The 17,678-nt window shown below is 42.8% G+C and overlaps 1 protein-coding gene across 1 annotated transcript; it reads left to right on the top strand.

Moving 5' to 3' along the window:
• The first annotated feature begins 3,515 nt into the window (after positions 1-3,515).
• On the top strand, positions 3,516-14,166 carry LOC139464024 (uncharacterized). Its single transcript, XM_071245537.1, has 9 exons — positions 3,516-3,645; positions 5,969-6,188; positions 6,737-6,888; positions 7,408-7,537; positions 8,863-8,978; positions 10,800-10,989; positions 11,982-12,121; positions 12,351-12,453; positions 13,127-14,166. Exons 1-9 carry the CDS (start codon positions 3,606-3,608, stop codon positions 13,329-13,331), a joined length of 1,296 nt encoding a protein of 431 aa, XP_071101638.1. The 5' UTR covers positions 3,516-3,605; the 3' UTR covers positions 13,332-14,166.
• Positions 14,167-17,678: the final 3,512 nt, after the last annotated feature.

The following is a 17,678-nucleotide window of genomic DNA, read 5'->3' as shown; positions in this document are numbered from 1 at the left end:
CCAGGCACATCACCGCGACTCCTTTATTACCCCGGGCACATCACTGCGACTCCTTTATTACCTCGGACACACCACCACGACTCCTTTATTATCCCGGGCACATCACCATGACTCCTTTATAACCTGGGGCACATCACCGCGACTCCTTTATTACCTCGGGCACATCACCACAACTCCTTATTACCTGGGGCACATCACCACGACTCCTTTATTACCTCGGGCACATCACCACAACTCCTTATTACCTCGGGCACATCACCGCGACTCCTTTATTATCCCGGGCACATCACCGCGACTCCTTTATTACCCCGGGCACATCACCGCGACTCCTTTATTACCTCGGACACATCACCGCGACTCCTTTATTGCCTCGGGCACATCACCGCGACTCCTTTATTGCCTCGGGCACATCACCGCGACCCCTTCATTGCCTCGGGCACATCACCACGACTCCTTTATTACCCCGGGCACATCACCGCGACTCCTTTATTGCCTAGGGCACATTACCACGACTCCTTTATTGCCTCGGGCACATCACCACGACTCCTTTATTACCCCGAGCACATCACCAAGACCCCTTCATTGCCTCGGACACATCACCGCGACCCCTTCATTGCCTCGGACACATCACCGCGACTCCTTTATTACCTCGGGCACATCACCACAACTCCTTATTACCTCGGGCACATCACCGCGACCCCTTCAATGCCTCGGGCACATCACTGCGACTCCTTTATTGCCCCGGGCACATTACCACGACTCCTTTATTGTCCCGGGCACATCACCGCGACCCCTTCAATGCCTCGGGCACATCACTGCGACTCCTTTATTGCCTCGGGCACATCACCACGACTCCTTTATTGCCCCGGGCACATCACTGCGACCCCTTCAATGCCTCGGGCACATCATCAAGACTCCTTTATTGCCCCGGGCACATCACCACGACTCCTTTATTGCCCCGGGCACTTCACCACGACTCCTTTATTGCCTCGGGCACATCACCGCGACTCCTTTATTACCCCGGGCACATCACCACGACCCCTTTATTACCTCGGGCACATCACCACGACTCTTTTATTGCCCCGGGCACATCACCACGACTCTTTTATTACCCCGGGCACATCCCCACGACTCCTTTATTACCCTGGGTACATCACCACGACTCCTTTATTGCCTCGGGCACATCACCACGACTCCTTTATTACCTCGGGCACATCACCACGACTCCTTTATTACCTCGGGCACATCACCGCGACTCCTTTATTACCTCGGGCACATCACCGCGACTCCTTTATTACCTAGGGCACATCACCGCGACTCCTTTATTGCCTCGGGCACATCACCACGACTCCTTTATTAGGTCGGGCACATCACAACGACTCCTTTATGGCCTCGGGTACATCACCGCGACTAACACGAAGTGTGAGTGAGTGAGTGAGTAATGTTTTACGCTGCTTTTAGCAATATTCCAGCAATATCACGGCGGGGGACACCAGAGACGGGCTTCACACATTTTACCTATGTCGGGCATCGAACGTCGGGTCTTCGGCGTGACGAGCGAACGCTTTAACCACTAGGCTTCCCGACACAGGCATTTGTATGGACAGTTCTCGTTCTTTGACATGTTCCGGTGATGTATAAGATTTGTCCAGAAAGACACTGTTTCCCTTATTCAAAAGACTACATCGGGACAAGAATCCATCAACAAGCTTGGTTGGTTCATCTCACTCAACTGACGGACGAAAGAGGACACTACCCACTTGATGCCTCATAAAACCTTCTACAATTCGATACCAAATCGGTTTGACTGGGTTGAAAACTATGAATCGGGGTCCAGTTTTGCAAGAACAATCCACAGATCTTGATCAGGGATCCTCGTACTTTGAACAATCATATCCATCCGGACCCCGAGGACTTCTTTGTTGTTATCCACCACCTGCAAATGACTTAAAGTCGCAGTTGCAATGTATCCCTGGTCATTTGTTTCCAAAAGAAAGGGGTCTGTGTCATAATCATCCAATTTATTTTTATATGTATTAAACCCTTGGGTATCGCAAGTGAAAAAATCCCATTCATCTCACGGGCGTCAACAGGAATCCATTTTGACAGCCTGGTTCGTAAACAACATGGATTTCAATGAGCAGATTTCGGCCGACTGCAGGATTTGCAAAACATGTGTACGGTCACCTGGGCTTCGACAGATATTTTGCAAATCTTTAAATCTTTTCAATTAAGGTGCTCAAGTGATCTTTTGCACTTCGCGGGGTAAGATCCGTTTTATTACCATAGAGATCTTGATTATCGATCAGATCCTCTTGACTGGGCTCCGCCATTTGCTTTGAAGCAAATGCTAGTGATGTGAGAGATGAAATCTGATTGGTCAATTGGAGGACATAGAAGGGACATAACTCGATCGAGACACGAAAATCCAGGCTAGTTCGGCAAGGGTGGAAACTGAACTTTTATAGTCAATTAACGCCCTTGCCTCAGGAAGATGCCTGTGCCCTTCTCATTTCAATCAATCATCGCCTGTAGTTCAGTGTGGGACAGGACGGATGTTCTCAGCAGTGAAGCTTAAGACTCATCCGCCTACTTTCTGAACTAATTAATCAACAGGGCCATGCGGCATTACTCAATATAAGGTGTAACAAATACATTCACTACCTAAAAAGTTGGAAACTCCGACTTGGAAAGAGAAGCACTATTTCGGTTAAGGAGAAGAACTCGAGACACCCGTCCTTTGAGATTTTGACAAAACACACTTTAAAATAGTTGAAGCATAAACCAGAACAAACTCTCCATAGTATTAATACTACATGTGTGTCGCCTCCATGTGATGCACGTGGACTGTGTTTTCTGATCCGTCGCGAATTTGTCTTTACAATCTGTGATGGAAGGTTCTTCACAATTCAGTAGGGCCCTACACGAGTATTTCATCAATCGCTGGCCAATTTACGAACATGTTGATGGTGACTTTGTGAATAGAGGGACCTGAACAAGGAAATATCCGCTTCTCTTTGTCTTTTTCTAATAACCTTACATGAATATCGTAACAAAACGAAACACAACACGTTACATATTTGTTTAGCCTTTAAGGATCATAAAAATATAAAATGTATTTAATAGTTAATTTCACGCGATTTTATGTGGTCTTATACCATGTCACGTCCTCATATACGATGCGGGGTTCGGACCCCGCTGGCGACACCTGCATGCCTTACAAAATATGAAATCATTGATTTGAGCGTCAAAACAACAATAGTACTATCAACTTCATGTATATGTTAACTAAAAAATTGTGTTGAAGATAATGTAGGCATGATTAATTGACAATCACCTGTCATTTTCTGAAAAAAATAATTGATCGTTTAAACAATAGCTTGATCTAATTGTGATAAAGTAACTTTCCCCTTTTATCGTTTCGATTCACTGTTATATATTTCCAGTAAGACGCAGAGAGTACAGGCAATCCCACATGTCTGCATGGTGTGTCATAGGGAGTCTATAAGGACAGGCTTTACTCACATCCGTCACATCGCAGGAACACAGCAACAAGCAAGAGTCCACGAAACAGCACTACAGTTTACGGATCCCATCTTACAGTAATGTGGGGACGACTGGTGACATTGCTATGCCTAGTGGCAGGTACGTAACTTGACAACATCAGGTAAGTAAAATGAAAGAAAAGAGGAACCCCGCGTATCGGAACCCCCACATTCCGGACGGTTACTGTTGGGGAGATTAAATTGCATACACGGAAATTTAAAATTCAAGATTTGATTGGGAAGTGTACCGATGGGTGTCGTCAACTGTCACTCTATACCGTACTACATACTAGCAGCTGACATCTCACATCTGACATTCAGAATACATCTCACATCGTTTGAGCGTAGCTTGTTAACACTGTACCCTGTCTGTGTGGTTAATAGATACAAAAACATGTTTTAAAACACAATATAAACTTCTTTACATATTCACAGTATGTATTACTTTTGTTGTTCTTGCAGGTACATATATATGTTCTCTGTCTCATAGAATTAAATCTACTGACGAAGGAGTAAGTATATACTCCGAAACGTTGTGTTCCTCATAATAAAGAAGTTGACATCCATAAATTCTCTTCCATCTGTGTGTCACTTCTGAATGCCTTTCAAAGAAACAAAAGTAACTGGCCTCATATAAATAACGTCTATCAATTCATCTCATTAACTTACAATGTGTGCAGGGGCGGTCGGGTAGCCTAGTGGTTAAAGCGTTCGCTCGTCACGCCGAAGACCCGGGTTCGATTCCCGGCCTGGGAACAATGTTTGAAGCCCATTTCTGCTGTCCCCCGCCCTGATATTGCTGGAATATTGCTAAAAGCGGCGTAAAACCATACTCACTCACTCACTATAATGTGTACATGTGTGCTGTGGGAGAACGCAACGTAATAAATACAGGACTGTCCCGCCATGTAACCCTTACTTGACATGCATTCATTCTATACCAACGTAATATGTTCATGTCAACGCGATGGGTTGTATAAGAATTTGGTGCGCACGTTGTGCGTTTCAGGGTATCCCGCATGTATCCTGTAAACATCCGGTTAGACGTCCACTCCTTTTGCCTCGTCACATAACGTGAGACTACAGGCACAACAACAGTGATAGAGGACACATAGCTTGCATACACCTGACACAGATAATTTATCAAGGCAACAATGCAGTTTATCGGGCGTAGCTTCTCGCGCTACCAACAGCGCAATTACCACGCTATAGCGCTACCACTGTCTCGCTATACCGCGTTACCGTGGCTCACGCTCGAATCCACTCACCCTTTTCCATCTTAGGAATTGACACGCCTTGGCGACCCAAGACCAATTTTTCGATATTAGGGAGTTGACATGCCTTGTTGATCTAACACCCTTATTCGATCTTAGGGTGCTGACACACCTTTTCGACCTTAGGAAGTGACAAGCCTTAGCGATCCAAGACCCCTTTTCGATCTTAGGGAGTTGACATGCCTTGTCGATCTAACACACCTTTTCCATCTTAGGAAATGGCACGACCTGGCGATCCGAAACCCCTTTTCGATCGACCTTGGTGAGCTACACCCCTTTTCGACCTTAGGAACTGACACGCCTTGGCGATCCAATACCCCTTTTCGATCGATATGAGGGAACTGACACACCTTTCGACCCAACACCCTTTTTCGATCTTATGGAACTGACACGCCTTTCCGATAAAGTTGGGTAGCCTAGTGGTTAAAGCGTTCACTCGTAACGCCGAAGGCCTGGGTTCCATTCCCCACATGAGTACAATGTGTGCAGCGCATTTCTCTTGGAGCAATGGGGCCCCGACGTGCTATTGCTGAAATATTGCTAAACGCGGCGAAAACCCTGCCCCACTCACTCATTCATCTTCAACGGGATATGGAGATCTCACTGAAGTCTTTTAAGTTCGACTTCCAGATATGCCCTGTTTATGATTTTTGGAGTGCCATAACCACACCCATGCTCACGAGTTTTACCAAAGCGAGAAACGTCGAGTGTTCCTCTCACAATATACAGACAGGCCGTGGTATAACTGAAAAACTGTTCAAAGCTACGCTCTCTAGTTGGGTTATAGAAAGATGTGCCACGTGCATGAGTGTCAGGTGTATCGTGACAACTCGCGGGTTGAGAAAAATAACTGTTGGCTGATAAAAAAAATGTTGTTTCATCCCTTTCCTATTGTTACAGAGGGGTCATGGTGGCCCCGTGTATAAGTGCGTCAATTATGCGTACCAGAAACTTACCATCGCGGGTTCGAATCCCAGTTCCCACTTATTATGTTTCTAGGTTTGTCAGCACCGTACTGTGGGTTTCACAAAGTGATAAATGTCTGACCTCCGCCTTTGCTTCCACATCAAGCTGTCACACCGTGATGTAAGTAAATTGCTGTAAAAAATGCGTAAAACCTATCTCACTCACTCACTCTTACTCTTCCAGGTATCCATTCCGACAGAAAAGACATTCCTAACTTCTCAGCTCTCGTGGTCTGCTCCGACACAGCATCAGTCACCTCGACGTCTCAGAAATGCCTTGATTTCTTCAACATCCCGCTGACCCTCCCCGACCCAGAGTTGCTGGCCAACACGTCCACCTCTTCAATTGCAATACAATCCATTGTCGCGCAGTTGGACAGTAACACCACAAGAAAGCTTTGCCAGTAGGTAGCTCACGAGGTCCGTTTTATAGCTAGGCTCCATGAATGTTATCGAGGTCAAGTTTAACAATGTGAGATATATTCGAATCTCAACAGTTTGTTTCGTGTCGCCCGTGGAATGAAAGAAGAGCACAAACAGACGGTTGCTGAAGGATGTGTCAGAATAGGATGTGAAGAATAATTATTTCGTGTTTTTAATGTTTGGGTTTGTAAAACTCGAGGCAATAGGGGAGATGGGAGATATTTAAAAAGTGTCAATGCGGAGATTTGAGAACATTGGGAGTCCGAGAGGTTGGAGGACTTAGTTTAGAAATATGCAATTATAACATTATAACAGCAGCTCCAGCCTTTGGTGTATATATTTCACAAAGTATTAGGTTAAACCGAGTGTGCTCCTTCTACGCAGATTTCAAGGGGCATCATACGACTTTCTCAAAGGGGTTTGGCCAGGATTACACAATTCAAGGCCTAAGTCCTCAAACTTTCACAAAGTTCTACGGTGGACATTTACAAATTTGAGGCATAACGTTATGTCCGATCATCTGTTTTAGACCCGAGAACAGGGAGAACTATGTGAGCGCCTCGCTATGTACTGGCTTCATTATGAAGGAGTGCACGAAGTCCTACCCTGTGCTCCAGGCTGCGATACCTTCAGAGGACAAGATCAGGCAACAGCTCGAGTTGCAGTGCAGTGACGTAGAAGGTACACCTTTGTTAGAGGAAGCCATCGAGCAATACCCGATGACTGGAAAACCAAACTGAACACGTGACGATTATCCGTCACTTTGAAATTCCCTTTCTGCACCCAGAACCATCGCTTTAACTACTAGTTAAGATACATGTTTAAGAAAAAAAACGGTTGCGGAAAAGATAATACAGATGCGTAAGATAAATTTGGGAAAAAACGGCGTTTGGGATGAGACCTCAATGGCTACCTGGAAAAGGGGATTTTGTTTCATGATCTATAAGTTTAGAATTAGTATATATTAATGTTGGAAATATATTGACGTTTGGGCAATGATTAACTGCTTAATATACATCATCATATTTAACAGACAAACAAATTGGTGTTTGATCGCTGGCACTGCCAGTTGGCCCAAGCCGTGATCGTCTGTTTACATGGACCTTGTTTTATATGGGAATGTATGGAGGTCTCAAGTACACGCGAAGAAATGTTCAATCGACATTAACCTCACCGTTATGTCATATTGGTGTATTTCAGGTTTGATACGAGACTGTATGATATCTAAGATGACGGAAATACAAGATTGCATGAACTTCACCAGAAGGCCCTCTGTGCCAACTGGTAACAACACCACTGACGTTGAATGGGCCACTCGGAGTACATGCGCGTAAGTGGCCATAGCTCTACTGCTGCTGCTACTACTACTACTACTACTACTACTACTACCACCACCACTACTACTACTACCACTACTACTACTACTACTACTACTACTACCATTACTACTACCACTACTACCACTACCACTACTGCCACTACTTCTACCACTACGACTACTTCCACAACTACTACCACTGCTACTACTACCACTACTACTACCACCAATACAACTACTACGACCACAACCACTACTAATAACACTACTACGACCACAGCCACTACTAACACTACTACTACCACAACTACTAGCACTACTACTACCGCTACTACTACTACTACCACTACCACTACTACCACTACTACCACAACTATTACCACTGCTACTACTACTACTACTACCACTACTACGATCACAACAACTACTACTACTACTACTACCACCACCACTACCACCTCTATCATCACTACTACTACTACTACCACTACTACTACCACCACCACCACCTCTAGTAGTACTACTACTACTATCACTATTACTACTACTACTATTACTACTACTACTACTACTACTACTACTACTACTATTACTACTACTACTACTACTACTACTCAGTGTTCGAAATAGACATCGGCCCGTAGGCCCGAGGACGAAAAATGTGTTCTCGGGCTGATAGTTTTAAATTTCAGCAGGCCCTTACGGCCTGCCTTTGATTTAAGTAATTATTTATTAAGCAATTTTTAAGTAATGTGATAAACATAACTTTCATATTGATAAACAGTAGAACCATTCAAATGGTGAATGACATGTAGTCGCAAATATGTTTTACAAGCTGATAATTTCCTGAAAAATGTAGGCTACCACTGCTACTACTACCACTACCACTACTAACACTACTACTACTAACACTACTACTACTACCACTACTACCACCACTACTACTACTGCCACTACTACTGCTACTACTACTAATACTACCACCACCACTACTACCAATACCAACACTACTACCACTACTACTACTACTACTACTACTACTACTACTACTACTACTGCCACTGCCACTGCCACAACTACTGTATTAACTTCTGCTGCTAATACCATTACTTCTATAAAAACCTGAACGTCTGTTGCTGTTACAATGTTAGATCATATAAATGCCGGACATTGAAGTGGAAGTATGAGGAGTCAGATTTAACGCCAACAATGTATCTATCATGGTGTGTCACCTTATTATTGCTGGATAAACCTACAGTGAGCTAGATAGTGAACTTTGACCCCTTGGTGAAATGGGGTGATGACAGTCTAAGACTCTGATCTGTTTGTCAATGCAGGATCCACGTGCTGGCTCGTCTGTGTGGCAAGAAGCACCTGAAGTCGTGTGGCGATGCAGCTGTACAGCAATATGAACTGTCAATCCCTGACCCAGAAATTTGTAGAAATGTTACTGGTAAGAATTAGTGCATGGCTATGGTATTTCGACGCCTTTTTGTAGTCACATCGGAAATAAACAATCATTTGAAATAAACTTACAATATATACTGCCACATAACGCTATACATGTATGATAGTGTTGGGGTAACTCATGAATGAATAATGATTGTGTCTTGGACTAAATACTTGTCACATCCACGAATACTGCGCATTTTTATGGAAATACGACTCAGGCACGTTTATACATGACTGAAATTTCAATCTCATTAAAATCAGATCTTAGTTCTCGCTACCGCTAAACAAAGATCTGAGGACATCCCATTACGGGTCACGTCAGACCGACCTTGCGCGAACTTTGACCGACCAATGGAATGACCAATCAGAAGGCAGCTTTCTCGTGCTTTTTTATGGCACTAATTTCAAATTGGCGACTACGCTTTGAAATATATTTTGACAAATTCTCGATTACAAATTGAAACCTGAACAAAAAAAGGCTAACAGATGGTCTAGAGTGTAAGGATTCAGTCGTTGAAGTTTTCGAGATTGCATGATTAGAAATCACATTCCGACTGTCACTTTCATAATCTGGTAAGCGACGCACTGATTGGTCGGATGAAAGGTCGTTCTGACGTGACCCCTAATGGGATGTCTTCAGATCTTTGTTTAGCTGTAACGAGAACTAAGGTCTGATTTAAATGAGATTGCTACATGTGCATTCGTCTTTCGGGTTTTCCAATCTTCATATGTTTGTGAGGAGATCGGGCAGCCTAGTGGTTCAAGCGTTCGCTCGTCACGCCGAAGACCCGGGTTCGATTCCCGACATGGGTACAATATGTGAAACCCATTTCTGGTGTCCCCCGCCGTGATATTGCTGGAATATTGCTAAATGCGACGTAAAACCATACTCACTCACTCATATGTTCGTACACACGTTCCTCCAGCACCCGTGTATACATGCGGTCGAAATGCGGCGTAATAGTGCCGCGTGTGTACATCCAGTCAAACAATGGAAGAAGCCGTCAGTAACTCATGGACGTCAAAAGAGCGCAACTGCCTGAACCATTCGTGACCAACTCGTGTTATCCCGGGACAAGCCGAATAGCGACCCGTGCCCCTCTCATCATTCGTGACCAACTCGTGTTATTCCGGGACAAGCCGACTCGTGCCCCTCTCATTGCCATTTTTGTGACTTGGTTCCGTCTTAGCATACGGGCATACCTAAAACAATTGTCAACTCGTTGCGTAGTGGTTCACATATATTTCCCCACATAGTATATATATTTCAGATGCAATTTAAAGGACGTGCGGAATTATACAGTATGATTGAACACATTTAACTGTGTCTTGGGTATATTTTTAGATGCAAGACATATGTAAAATCAAAAATTATTTCTGAGGGATTATTTGACAAAGAACTCGAAATCATAAACGCGCATTCTGATTGGTTTGTCGTATTTTCGCACATAACATTCATCGAGAGGGGGACGAGTCTTCTTGCAGGTTACGGAAAGGGGCGACTGGTGACGAATGTGCCTGAACGTTATGTAATGAGTACGACAGCAATACTGAAGCACATGTTGCACGTGAAATATTGCCACGTGCGGAGTGTAAGCTGAGAGCTCATTGGTCCGTACTCTCACCAGTGTCCCTCTTGCAGGAACCAGGCCGTGACATGATTCATTTGTTAAACGGAGCGACTACACCACAAAGCGGCCGTATGTATTCACGAGTGATGGATAGGTAGTGTATACAAAACCCTTGAAGTATTGACGATGGTGGTCTCCCCGTGTGATGTTTTGTCTCCGCTGCAGGTATTTATGAATGCTATCTTCGCCAGATGGGAGTCTTGGAATAGACAGGAACCTGCCAGTAGACTGTTCCAGCAAGTGGGGAGTGAGAAGGGGCTACCTTAACTGTCTTGGAGACGCTGGCATCACGCTGACCATTCCAGATTTCGACACTAGCGAGCAGTACAGCGAGTACATTCTTAGAACAATCACCCTCGATCACAGTCAACAAATGTGCAGGTACTGATCACTTATTCAAACATAATAATCCTTAGCCGCAAACAGGTATATACGTTCCATAAAGATTTTGTATTTCATCAGGGCAAAATCCGAGGAACCATTTTCATTGGAACCTATAATGACATTATATATCTGGACCTGATCTGGAACAGCACATGCTATTTGTGAGTTAAAGTGTCACGCATCACACCGAACACCCGGGTTCGATTCCCCACATTTGTACAATGCGTAGAGCCCATTTCCGGTGTCCATCGCCATGATGTCGCATGAATATTGCTAAATGTGGTGTAAAATCAAACTCACTTACTATCTGTAATATGTTTGTGGTCATGAATAAGTGTTACACGTTCATGGTTAAGATGGTGAGTGTGTGAGTGAGTAAGTATGGCTTTGCGCTTCTTTTAGCAATTTTCCAGCAATATCACGACGAGGGGAATGACAAATTTAAATGACCAGGGTCAACTCAAGGTCAAAACGAGAAATAGAAGTGTTTGTGTTCATGGCCATGCAAGGGGTTCTAGTATTAGGGTTAGACCGAACATTGATACAGAGAATACCTACAGTGCTGAAATGCAAATATCGTAAAGTCATTACTCATGGGTGATATTGGCAGTTACATGCAGGTATAATGATTGATGTCTGAGATATTTGTAATTTTATCTGAGCTAGGTAAGGGTGATGGAACAGCTCAGTGATTAAAGCATTCGTTCGTCCCGTCGAGTACCTGGGTTAAATATTTAAAACCAAATCCTAAGGTATTCCACCATGATACTTAGGGAAGGCATTCCTTTTGGAAAGGCCAACAATAGCGGAAGCGGTAAAGCAAAATTTTACCACGTGTGAGTTACTACAGGGACCCTGATGGGTTTTGTTAACTTGAATTTCGTTATAAATCGAGGATATGCATTTTGATTAATATCAAAGAGTTAGGTTTATTATCAACATGGTTAAGGATTTCTTTGGGTAATTTTTATATGTTTCTTTACATACAGTGAATTATCCACGCATCAGGACGCCGTCAACTGTACGCTGTCTGTACAGAGTGAATGCAGCGTAGACAGCCTGAAGCCCACTGTACCCGACATACAGACAGTGCAGGCTGGCTTGGAAAATCTCTGCAAAACAATATCAGGTAAGTTGGTCTGATACGTTATAAAAATATACAATCATAATTGTACAAGCGTGACCAATAGTTGTTCGGATTAGCATAAAAACATGGAAAACGTCATGATCGCAAAACAAAAAGAGCACGATCCAAACATTCACGATGTAACGATAATTGTATTTTATTAATCATAATAAAATCAGCATGTTGATGTACTATGTCAGACGTCTATTACAGTAAGTGTGTTTGGTTTTAGAGTTTGAAGCAGGCTGTGTTGTAGCAGCAACGAAATCAGCCTGTAATGCCGGCAGGAAACGTCGCTCAGTGTCTCACCGGAGTATTCTCAAGCATTTGTGTCAGTGAGTACACAGCATGATGCATCCTTCATGAAATCTCTTCAGTACAATTGTTGTTTTATTTGCTACATGTTCCCGGGTTCGCCGGCAGTTATATTAGTTAAACTTTACTAACATGGCTAAATGAGTCTGAATGAAATCATCATTGAGATATTCCGTTAATCAAAACAAACAGATTTGTTTAAATAGATTTCCTAGGTCTGTTTATATCCGTTTATTAATGTATCCTTAACTGTCTATTCCGTTGTATTACATCTCGAGTACCAAAGTGAATTGTTACCAACCAACTCACGCACTCCAATCCGTGTAGTACATGAACGATTATAAATAAACGCTGCCTTGAAGGATATGTTCTTAAATGGGCGCAGTCAGCTGGACTGAAAATATTTGATTTATTCTTCCCTTTCTGAACTATTATCTGGTTAGTATACTGATACCGAACTTTGGTCAGTTGAATTTTCGGGAAGTGAATAAAGTTTAAACACTAGGTATGGCTGAAAGACACACATAAGTTATTTAAGAAGTATGCATAATACATTCATTATGTATGTTAAGGTGTATAGGTCATCATAATTTTTGTAGCGACACAGAACTATTCTACTTCTCCGATTCATAAAATATCAATGAGAAAGCAGGTCTAAATAGTTTATTCAGCAAAAATACTTACTCATTCTAGAGACACGGCTGACCGTAACACGTGTCTGGTGCAATCCGTGGACATCTGCAAGACGTCAACCAAATCCTCCTACAGCAATGTCCTCACCTCACAGCGGCCCAAGATGTGTCTAGCAGGTCAGAGCACCACCGTTGGCAACAACTCGGCATACCAACCTGTCATGTCTCTTTTCGCCATGGCCATGTTATTACTGCTGGTGCACTAATCATTATGTTATGTATTAGGGGTATGTCATTGGTTCGGTACCATGTTTGCATTTGTTTTCATTTCGTCGAGGACAGTGCGCAATGATAATGTCTCATGACTTATTGCGTGTCTGAACACACGATCGTGTTTCAGCTGACATGCTTGACATCATACCTGCTAGGGGCGGTCGGGTAGTCTAGTGGTTAAAGCGTTCGCTCGTCACGCCGAAGACCCGGGTTCGATTCCCGACATGGGTACAATGTGCGGAGCCCATATCTGGTGTTCCCCGCCGTGATATTGCTGGAATATTGCTAAAAGCGGCGTAAAACCATACTCACTCACTCACTCACTCATACCTGCTAATATGTCCTTTGTTGTCTCGTTGATATACATTTTCTAAATATTGTGTGTACATATTATGCATAATATATACTACCCCAGAGAAGTTAAAGAACACCCGATTCTTTATTTGCTTGAAGAAGATTTCCCCAAACGTGTAAGAATATATGTATAGACCAGCGACGTCCTCAAGGCTACTGTGTATTCCAGCGCTCGAGGTGTTACAAAGAAGAGCCAACAAGGCTATTTAACTGTAATAATCATTTTGTACTTACGAATATTGAAAAAAGCCCTGAGTAAACGATTATCAATATTGTCACTGTCAAATCAATAATTGTCACAAGTGCGCTTGCCTCTTGTAAAACTTACTTATTTCTTTCAAATGTACATGGGCCTATGGTCTCCAATGCAGAAATATAAATATAACTAATAAGTGAATGGATTTCTTGCCTTTATGTTGTTACTCTTGACATCTAAATTAAATTTATTGATTTTGTTTAATATTGTTGGTTTAATAAAAAAGTTGACATCTTGCCTTTGTGCTGTTGTCATTGACATGTGATTCAATGAGCATGATTTCACTGTTGTTCCAAGTTCGTCTTGTTTGTTTATTGTTTTACGCCGCAGTCAGCAATATAACAGTTACAACTGGGATGTCTGTATTTACTCAAGCCTAGGCCAGACACAATAGTGGACCATGATGAATAATCATCGGGTTACGGTGACATACGATCATCGAAGTCACAGAGGATGTCCTCTCGATGCCTATTGAAGGTCCCTCTGACGACCAGGATATGACACTTGGGACCTAGTCTGACCTTGATACACGTTCTTCGCCTTTGTGAGTTCACCATTACCTATCCACTGGATTATAAGCCGTGTGTGAGCCTCCCACTTGGGCAATTGAGATATTTGTATCCCCTGTGTTGCCAAGTACCCGAGACGACATTGTAAGTCAAACCGTATTCTCCGGGGGGCAAGTCATGTTGAACACAATTTGAAAGGATATTGAGATGCGAAGCGTTTGTTCGAGTTGTTCACCACTGAGCACTTTGAGCAATATTACCGCGGTGGACACCAGATTATACACGTTGTATCCATGTGGGGAATCGAACCTGGGCCTTCGGCTTGACGAGCGAACGTTTTAACCACTTGGCTACCCTACCGCCCCTCACATGTTAAAGACCTCGTACCTAGTAATGTTGGACCAAAGAACAAGTATTATTTTCGATATTCTCATAATATTTAATTTCCGTTTAGAAGATAAGGACTTTCACATGATAATGAAAATATTTTTCTCCTTTCACAAAAAGAATGTGGAGAAGTTATTTCATTATTTGATAGAAACAAACTCCATGTCACATCTAAAGATTTCATCATTGTGATCATTCGTATGGAATATCAATTTGCGTATATGATGTATCATATATTGTAGATATAATGAATAAGCATAATGCTCGCCAAAGGCTCGAATAATATCCTTTTTATTCCTGATATATGATTTTTGCGATAAGGCATCACACTCGGCTAATAATCTGCCTTGTTCTCCCTTGTACCACCAGTGCTTGTGCCATCATCACTTGAAGAGAGAGAATGAAAAAGTCTCAATTATTCGCCAAAGAAGATTCTTTTGGAAGTAAAAGGTTGGTTGGTTGGTTGGTTGTTTAACGCCACACTCAGCAATATTCCAGCTATATGACGGCGGTCTGTAAATAATCGAGTCTGGACCAGACAATCCAGTGCTTGATATCATGAGCATCGATCCACGCAATTGGGATCGATAACATGCATCAACCAAGTCAGCGAGCCTGACCACCCGATCCCGTTAGTCGCCTTTTACGACAAGCATAGTCACCTTTTACGGCAAGCATGGGTTGCTGAAGACCTATTCTACCCCGGAAGGAAGTAAAAGGCAAACTAGCGGTGAAAATTACTTGAATGGAGCAGTGAAAGTCAGTGATGACACCAGGTCATCGCCAAAAGGGTATTAAGCACCCGCAAAAATATAAATAAAAAGTAAGTGTCTGTTTGTTGTCTGAAGCGGCACAGCCGCGCTCCTGCCAAGCGACGGTGGCCTGTAAACCAACCAGACAATCAAGTGATGGATCAGAAAATCCAGTGACACAATAGCTCCGTAACTCCATTTGTTTCCATGATGAAACAATTTGCGTCATTATTCACACACTTTTGCTGTAATGTATGAAACACTATGATGTGAGCATTTGCATGTCGTAATATTTTAACATGACGTAAATGGCTACAAGTGACTTCCGTGTGGATTCCGTGTCAGAACAGCCCCCTGGCACATCATATGATAATAGTAAGAACTATAATTTGGGTGGTCAGTCTCTCTGATTGGTTTGTTTGTTTGTTGTTTAACGCCGCACTCAGCAATATTCCAGCTATATGACGGCGGTCTGTAAATAATCGAGTCTGGACCAGACAACCCAATGATTAATATCATGAGCATCGATCCACGCAATTGGGATCGATGACATGCATCAACCAAGTCAGCGAACCTGACCACCCGATCCCGTTAGTCGCCTTTTACGACAAGCATAGTCACCTTTTACGGCAAGTATGGGTTGCTGAAGACCTATTCTATCCCGGATCTTCACGGTTCGTCAGTCTCTCTGACTTGGCCCAAACTCGCGTCTCATCGTGCCCCGACGATGCTATCATCCCCTGACGATGCTATCATCCCCTGGTGTGTCTGGTTCATACTGTTTCAGCTGTCTGTGATGTGGTGTAAAACAACACACAAATCAATGGCTATGAATCACAGAAAGATATACATTGTTCCCAGAACGTAGATTAAACGTGACATTAAGAAAAGTTTATATTAAGTCAATATCGACATACTATAGCTTGATGTTTTATTCTTGAATTGTAGATCAAACGTGACATTTCCTCGTATCATAACCAGTGAGTGAGTGAGTTGGGTTTAACGCCGCTTTTAACAGTATTACAGTTATATCGCGGCGTGTCAGCTTAATGTGGGAGGAAAGCCCGAAGTGATGCAGGTCTCAAACGTTTACCACTTCGGTGAAACCCACGAGCACGGGTATGGTGTTGACAAACCTAGAAACATAATCGGGGCTAACCTGGATTCGAACCCACAATCATAGGTTCCTGGCGTGCCCAAGGGACGCAACTCTGCACAGCGAATCACGGCGCCTTAGACGACTGGGCCACACGTGCCCATAACCAAATCACATGAAATATAAAACTCCAGTGAAACCGCCTTATCTGTTTAATATTTAGACCTGTGTGTAACATGCAATATTGGCTGTCTTCGCTGAGGCATTTGACTTTCGTGACATCACTTAACATTTCTAACAAGACGAAAGAGCACAATAAGTCCTGTTCCTCCTGTGTGTATCTGATATGTGCTGAATACATGTGCAGAATAGTATAAAGTTGTGTCATCAGAAGGCAAACGGTTTTCATTAGAAGACAAATATATCTACTATTATGGTGTATGGAGAATGTGGACAGTAAACAGTGTATTTTGGTAGTAATATAAGAGCTATCAAGTATTGGTGGAAGGTTTAGAAAATAATAAAAGGTAAAATGTGATGGTTGTGTACGAAAAAAACAAAGTAATATACTTGGGCATTTGAAATCAAGCAACGTTTTGTTTGTATCTGGAACAATCAACGTGTCTTCAACAATAAAGCCTTCTTTGTCCTGTTTCACAAACTAACAAAGTTATCCATGTCTAAAGTGATTTTCGTCTTTTTCGCAATAACGTAAGTGTTATCTTTAATTTAAACCCACTATCCACGTAGAAACATTCTTGTCAAATGAGTAACTTGAATAAAACATAAGATGAATTCCACTTTCCTCTATAAACTATTCTGCTTTAACAAATAAATATTCACAAGAAGGAAGAATTGTACAGACAATAATCTTTCACAAGCACCAATATATTATAATGTATACTATGACTTTGGTATTCTGGATAAACCATGGTTCATGTTACATTCTTGGTCTGTCTGTCCTGCACAATGATGAATTCATCCTT

Source organism: Haliotis cracherodii, unplaced genomic scaffold (genome assembly GCF_022045235.1).
Source record: "Haliotis cracherodii isolate W230 unplaced genomic scaffold, xgHalCrac1.p SCAF_16, whole genome shotgun sequence".
NCBI classification, from domain to species: Eukaryota; Metazoa; Mollusca; class Gastropoda; order Lepetellida; family Haliotidae; genus Haliotis; species Haliotis cracherodii.
The sequence above is the reverse complement of the archived record's forward strand: the minus strand, read 5'-3'. Positions and strand labels throughout refer to the sequence as shown.

Excerpts from the sequence above, each read along its gene's own strand:
- LOC139464024 (XM_071245537.1), top strand. The coding sequence starts at position 3,606 with ATGTGGGGACGACTGGTGACATTGCTATGCCTAGTGGCAG. Across the intron at positions 8,979-10,799 it reads AATTTGTAGAAATGTTACTG|ATGGGAGTCTTGGAATAGAC; the intron begins GTAAGAATTAGT and ends TATCTTCGCCAG. Across the intron at positions 12,454-13,126 it reads ATTCTCAAGCATTTGTGTCA|AGACACGGCTGACCGTAACA; the intron begins GTGAGTACACAG and ends TACTCATTCTAG.